General features: G+C 38.0%; 2 protein-coding genes across 2 annotated transcripts; both read right to left on the reverse strand.

The window, feature by feature from the left end:
- Nucleotides 1–1710: 1710 nt before the first annotated feature.
- LOC129950603 (uncharacterized) lies at nt 1711–2697 on the reverse strand. Its single transcript, XM_056062535.1, has one exon. The coding sequence runs from the start codon at nt 2695–2697 to the stop codon at nt 1711–1713; it is 987 nt and encodes a 328-aa protein (XP_055918510.1).
- Nucleotides 2698–3949: 1252 nt separating this feature from the next.
- LOC129950604 (uncharacterized) lies at nt 3950–6901 on the reverse strand. Its single transcript, XM_056062536.1, has one exon. The coding sequence runs from the start codon at nt 6899–6901 to the stop codon at nt 3950–3952; it is 2952 nt and encodes a 983-aa protein (XP_055918511.1).
- Between the last annotated feature and the right edge of the window lie 762 nt (nt 6902–7663).

A 7663-nucleotide genomic window follows, 5' to 3' on the forward strand; every position in this document is an offset into this window, starting at 1 on the left:
CCGCCTCGGCTTCTTACGGTTGCACGGATTCGAGTAGTTCAATTTTCAATTACCCTTGCACATAGATTCGACTGAATTTGAGCGATGGCTTGTGTTATGTTCACCTTTAGGACATCGATCGATTGTAGTTTATTGGCATAGACCAGTGACTACTAGAAACCCCACAGGAGAAAGTCTTACGAGTTAAAATCGCTTGATCTTGGTGGCCAATTCAAATCATTTAAACAATATTTTAACCATCCTGCTGGAACCACATGTCGAATAGGTCCATATGGTTCTTTTTGTTGCATAAGAAATTAGTTATCATCGTTATGTATCGTTTATTGACGGTGACCGCATCAATAACGTCGTTTTCAAACAAGTATAGAACAATTACTACTCCGCGCCGGTCGGCCAAAAATTCGCACCAAATGGTAATTTTTTAAGGATGCATTATCACCTGATGAACCTCTCGTGGATTGGTGTCGTTCGTTGAGCTCGTCAAGTTGAAGTCTTCGAAAGGCCGAGTTCTTGTGCACGGTGAGGAATAACCTTTTTTTATAAAAAGCGCACACTTACCCTTATTATGTATTACAGTGTGAGCACTATGAAAGGGAGAGAGGGGTTGAAAGGAGATGTCGGTGCCCATTGGTTTTGAATTCCTGAATATTGCAATAGTGTGGAAAGGCATTCCACATTCGGATAGTATGGCTAAAGAACGAATCTCTGTACTTGACAGTACGACTGAAGTTGGGCTCGAGGATATATTGATGAGCATTCCTAGAAGCGCGACTATTACGGTTGAACTGTTTAAGAGGAGGAATGCAGCTGGCTATTTTTCTGGAGCATAAACCATTAAAATAACGGTAAAACAGGGTGAGACAAGAAACATTTCGACGATGTTCAAGTGACGTAAATGATCTTATGATGGTAATATCACCAATCAATCTAAATGCTATACGTTCAATACTATCCAAGAGGCTTAACTAAGTTGCAGAAGCACCAGCCCAGATGTATTGTATTATATTGTATTTCTTTATTATCATTATGCATTTTAAAACATAGAGTCTTATTTTTAATACTTATTATGTTCAGATTTAAATTTTATCAAATTAAAAGAGGAATCAAATTAGTATGCTAAATTTACAATTTGCTTGAAGTTAAGAGAAAAGTTGTTTTTAGATAAATGGTCATGATGAAAAATTAAATAACATAAATTGTTCAGCAATAATTATTATAAATCAAAATTATTCAAAATAAAATACAACCTTTTTTCACGTTATAAGGAATGTATTTAATTAAATATTATTGGAACAAGACAAATTGTATTTAATGGACTTGATGTTGCCTCGATGATGGTTGCTTGTAAAGAGATCGATTCTTTGCATTGCACCATCGCAAGATGCTTATTCATATAAGAACAAATGTATATGGATAAGCTGTAAAAGGGATTAAGATTTAAACATTATATAGAAAAACAAAGGTGAAAAGCATTAAAAGTTATAAAGCCAAAACAAAATTCAAGGTAATAAAAATAAGGTATTATATAACTATGTTTGGCAACTTTGCAAAATATTAATATTTCATAAATAGTTAATTGAGTTTTAAAGAATTCATTAATTTACAATTCCAGATATAAAGTTAGTAAATTTAAGATAAATAATAATTTAGGATGAAATAGTTAAACACGGCATTCCTAAACATGCCAGCCCCCCTGAAAGAATTTCAGGATTATGGTAAAATAGCCAGCTTCGTTATAGGTCGCTTGAAAAGGCCATTTTTGGTACGAACAGATACCACTCGTACAAGATCATCTTCTCCTTGATGAAGTTCTTCAACTCTTCCTAGAGCCCATCTGGATGGTGGCAAGTTAAGCTCTTCGATGACTACCAGGTCACCAACTTTAAAATTTTTGGTCTTCTTTTTCCATTTGGGACGTTGTTGAAGTGAAGTTAGGTATTCAAAGTTCCATCGACGCCAAAAACCTTGCAACATGTTTTGAATAAGTTGCCATCTTCCTAGTCTGTTAAGTGGAACATCTTGATAGCTGGGCTCCGGTATCGCCGTATATGGTCTACCTATAAGGAAATGAGAGGGTGTTAGAGGGTTCAAGTCTAAATCTGATATAGCACAAAGAGGCTTGGAATTTAGGAGTGCTTCAATTTGGGAAAGCAAAGTAGACATTTCTTCAAAGGTGAGAATATTATTCCCTACTACACGCTGGAGGTGCTGTTTGACACTTTTTACACCAGCTTCCCAAAGGCCCCCGAAATGAGGGCTATGTGGAGGAATAAACTCCCATTTGATGCTTTCAGCTGCCAAGGTTGAAGACACCAGATGATTGTGTTCTTCAGAACGCACCAACTTGACCCATTCACACAGGGTTCTCGCAGCTCCTTGAAAATTGGTGCCATTGTCGGAGTAAATGATGCTGCATTTTCCTCTTCTAGCAATAAATCGCCTCAGCGCCGCGAAAAATGCATCCGTAGATAAATCGCTGACGACTTCCAAATGTAAAGCCTTTGTCGCCATACAAACAAATAATGCGAAGTATCCTTTCGTGTACTTTGAATTTCTACCTCTGGCGATTCGAAGAGTTATTGGTCCAGCATAGTCACAGCCCGTTCGGTCGAAAGCAAAAGATGGGGAAAGTCTTGAAGAAGGCAAATTTCCCATGAGTTGTGTTGTTGTAGCTTTACGTTGTCGAAAACATGCCATACAACCATGTACAATTTTTCTTATATGGTTTCTGCATCCAAAAATCCAAAACTCCTGCCGTACTAGAGAAAACAATTCCGATACACCTGCATGAAGAAATTTAATATGAGCATCCTGTAGAATCCAAATGGAGACCGGATGACCTTTAGGCAATATTATAGGGTGTTTTAGGCTAAAAGAAACATTGACTGCATTGCAAATTCTTCCCCCAACGCGAAGTAGCCCAACATCATCCAGAAACGGTGATAAGGATGCCAGTTTCGATCGTGTAGAGACATAATTTTTTGTTTTTAAGGATTGTATCTCTTCGTAAAACTCTTCTTGAGCCCATAAAAGGCATTTTCGTTTAGCGTAAAGCATTTCTTCAGATCACAAGAAACCTTTTATACGTTCCTGTGGAGGAAATTTACCATTTCTCGCACTGCGAACAAAAACAGCAACGACTCGAATTACTTTAAACCAGGATGAGACTCGTTTGGCAAGTTTGTCAAAAAGTGATTCCATCACACACATATTACATTGGCAACAACAGGCTGCTTTCTCCTTTCAGGTTAATCTTCAAAATCCTTTTTTTCTGTGGAAATCGGCCATAAGTTAAAATCTATAGATAGCCAATCTGGGCCTCTCCACCAAATGTCCAATTGCAACAGCTTGCTGGGCTCAACTCCTCTGGATGCACAATCAGCTGGATTTTCTTCTGAGCGAATGTAGTTCCATTCGGAGCGGGGAAGAACATCAAGAATCTCAGCGGTACGATTGGCAACAAACGTATTCCATCGACGAGGAGGAGATGAGAGGCAAGCTAAAACGATTTTAGAGTCACAAAAAACAAAGGTTTGGGAGGGTTTTATATCCAAAGAAGAACGAACCAATTTTACTAGACGACTCAAGAGAAGCGCCCCACAAAGTTCCAGGCGTGGAATTGTTAACTGCTTAACAGGCGCAACACGGGTCTTAGCCGCAACAAGTCTTACATTCATTTCTCCATTTTCTGACAAACTGCGAGCGTAGACGACTGCGGAATATGCCTTCTCGGATGCATCTGAAAACCCTATCAGATCAAAATGTTTTGAATTTAACGTAAACCTTCTGACAATTTCGACCCTTTCTAAGTAGAGCAACTCCTTTCGATAGAAAATCCATTTGTCAGCTATTTCACTTGGGAGTTGATCATCCCATCCTATCTTTGATTTATGCACCCATAACTCCTGGAGCAGCATTTTAAACAAAATGGTAACAGGTGCCAAGAAACCTAAGGGATCAAAGATTTTTGAAATCTCTGATAAAGCATTCGTTTAGTGGGTGACAATGGCGATTTTTTCTCCAACGAAATTTTGAAAGTAAATATGTCACGATGAGGGTTCCAAACTAGTCCAAGAACTTTTGTACAATTATCAGCGCTATCCAAATCAAGAGAAAATGAAGGCTCACAATTTAACCCCTGCAAAACTGGCCAACAATTGGAACTCCATTTGCTCAACTGCAAACCGCCACAGGACAACAATTCAACCAACTCTGCTTTCAATTCCAATATACCTGATATAGAATCCGAACCGGTCATTATATCGTCAACATAAAAATCATGCAATATAGCATGTGATGCTACAGGGAACTTATCCGCATAATCTATGGCAAGTTGTTTCAGAACTCGCATCGATAGAAATGGGGCAGAAGAAGTGCCGTAAGTGACTGTACACAGTCGATAGTGTTTGATAGGTTGATCAGGACTTTTTCGCCACACAATGCGTTGAAAGTCACGATTTTTTTTATCCACCCAAATTTGGCGAAACATCTTGATAATGTCAGCACAAAAAACATATCTAGGAACTCTAAACCGCAAACAAACATTAATCAAATTACGCTGAAGTGGAGGTCCTATATGTAACATCTCATTTAAGCTGGTACCGTTTGCATCCTTATGAGATCCGTCGAAAACAACACGTAATTTGTTTGTTACAACCGCGTGATGAGGTAAGTAGAAAATTTTAATAGAATTCGGTTCAATTTCGCTTTCTGGAATACTCTCCATGTGCTCTAACTCCTGATAAATTTCCATAAACCGACAATACTCCAAGCGAAGATTTTCCTGGTGAGAGAAGCGACGCTCCATAGCAAACAACCGAGATAATGCTCCTGAAAGAGTGTTTCTAAAATCAACTTCCTTTTGACGAAAAGGCAACTCCACGACATACTTGTTATTAGGCGCTCGAGAGAAAGTTTTGCAAAAATGAGAGTCTGCAAAATCACCAGAATCCAATGAATAGGTGTTATGTGGAAGTTCTTCAATTTCCCAAAGCGATTTCAGAAGAACATCAACATCCTGCATAATCCCTACTGTTAAGGAAACAATTTCCTCCTTTGGACATTTACCGGTTATTACCCACCCAAAAATGGTATTGTGGGCAATCAAGTTACCGTTGTTATCAAGGTGACGACCATCAAGCAAAATACTCCAGGCCTTGTCAGATCCTAACAAAATATCAATAGGACCTGGGACGTTGAAACCTGGGTCAGCCAATCTCAACTCATTCAACAATAATGATCTATCAAGGTCAAGAGGCAAAGGAGGAGTTTTCGAAGTTATTTGATTCAAAATGAAGGCTTCGACATCCATTTCATTTGAATCAAAACAAGATTTAAGCTTTAGGGTTACGGCACCCTGTGTAACACCAGCTTCAAGCGAAGAGATTCCAGAAATAGGAACGCGAGCATGACGACGGCGAAGATGTAATCTTTTTACCAAATTTTCAGTTACAAAGGAAGCTTGAGATCCCGTATCGAGCAGAACGCGACAAAGATGTTTGTTACCAAAAATATCTGGAATCTGAACCAAAACTGTTGGTAAAATACCGGAGGGACGAATATCGTTTTGAATGTGGTTGCTAACAATAGGCAACGAGGAAGCTTGAGATGTCGAGGCAATTGCTCCATTTGAATTGTTAGCTTCACTAACCGAGGATAGCGAATCTAGATGAACCAACAGATGATGACGAATACGGCAATGAGGACAACGAGCTTTCGATCGACATCGCGATGAAGAATGATTGCTTCCTAAACAATTGTAGCATAGTTTTTGATCCCTAGCAAAGCTTCGACGAGCAGTAATGGGCAAGACAAGAAATTGAGAACACTGTGGCAGATTATGATTTTGTTTGCACATTGGACACACGAAATTTGATACGGCAAGGCTTTTAATATTGTTCGACGAACTACCCGAACGCGTTGTTACTTTATTACTACGGTTTTTCGAATCATGAGATTTGGTTGTGCAAGCTTCCAAAGCATCGCATCTTTTTTCAAAAAAATCGATTAATTCCTGAACTGTTGTTTTTTCTGAATTGTCATTATGAAGTGCCCAAGCTTTACGCGTATCTGAGTCGGTCTTACTTAGCATTAGATAAATCAGCCAAGGATCTCTGCTTTCGGATTTCAGAGCCTTTAAACCACGAATAACGTCATCTGATTTATCAGCTAACCGGCGTAAATGTCCACTGTCCGCGACGACCACCGTTGGCATTTTCATAAAACTTTCAATATGCGCGTTTATAATGTACAACGGCTTATTATACCGACGCTCGAGTTTTTCCCACGCTAGATCATAATTGCAATCCGCTATCTCCATCCCGTTTAAAAGTTTTGCAGCTTCATCAGTCAAAAACGATTTTAAATAACGCATTTTTTGAGCACCCGGAAGTTTTTCCTTGCAACCGACGCTTCCTAAAAACATGTCCCGAAATTCAGGCCATTCGCGGTAATCGCCACCGAAAGGAGTTATTTTGAACTTTGGCAACTCAATTTCACTCGATAGTTTCGAAACCGACGGATTGCGTAAAAGAGTCTCTAACAAGGCGGCTTGTTGCTTGGAAGAATCTTCCAACGAATCACCATTAGCTTGACAACGTGGTGGAAGAGGGGGAGGAATTGAAGGAGTGTTCTTTCTAATCGCTTTCACAAATGCACTTTTGGCATCGAGATATTTTTTCTCCGTATAAATAAAATCAATTTCGGGATCACCGTATCCCTCTTGCTCGGAATATTGAAAAAACTCATTATGATTAGAGCAAAAATCCTTCCAAATTTCCTCTAACCGTTCTAACCGCGTTTCTAAATTGTCTATATCTTCATCTTCTACTTCTAGAATATAAGCATGCGCACGCGTTATCGAACCCTTTAAATGTCCACGAGCCTGCCTTAATGTCTGCATGATTGTTGCAATTATTATGTTTAAAACCAAAATTGTATAAACCGAAACTCACGAGTAACAAATCAAGTAAATAGTAACACCAACTATGTACTTTTCACCACAAGTTTCTTTAAGAAAAGCAGCAACCTATTTCCCAACAGCACTCCAAAAACCCTAACGCGCAGCAGCAACAGCAAAGCAGCAGACAACAGCAAAAAAAATTAAATAATTCGATACAATTTTACCAAATATATGTGCAGCTCCAGCAATCCAAAAGTTCCAAGCAACCACCATACATAAATTCAAAAGTCAATTTAAATTTATTTGAATTTATTTCAATATTAATTTTCCAAAAAAATCCGGCTTTACGAAGGACCAACTTTGTTCAGCAATAATTATTATAAATCAAAATTATTCAAAATAAAATACAACCTTTTTTCACGTTACAAGGAATGTATTTAATTAAATATTATTGGAACAAGACAAATTTTATTTAATGGACTTGATGTTGCCTCGATGATGGTTGCTTGTAAAGAGATCGATTCTTTGCATTGCACCATCGCAAGATGCTTATTCATATAAGAACAAATGTATATGGATAAGCTGTAAAAGGGATTAAGATTTAAACATTATATAGAAAAACAAAGGTGAAAAGCATTAAAAGTTATAAAGCCAAAACAAAATTCAAGGTAATAAAAATAAGGTATTATATAACTATGTTTGGCAACTTTGCAAAATATTAATATTTCATAAATAGTTAATTGAGTTTTAAAGAATTCATTA

This window comes from Eupeodes corollae, chromosome 3, assembly GCF_945859685.1.
Source record: "Eupeodes corollae chromosome 3, idEupCoro1.1, whole genome shotgun sequence".
Lineage (NCBI taxonomy): Eukaryota > Metazoa > Arthropoda > Insecta > Diptera > Syrphidae > Eupeodes > Eupeodes corollae.

Excerpts from the sequence above, each read along its gene's own strand:
- LOC129950603 (XM_056062535.1), bottom strand. The coding sequence starts at position 2,697 with ATGGCATGTTTTCGACAACGTAAAGCTACAACAACACAACTCATGGGA.
- LOC129950604 (XM_056062536.1), bottom strand. The coding sequence starts at position 6,901 with ATGCAGACATTAAGGCAGGCTCGTGGACATTTAAAGGGTTCGATAACG.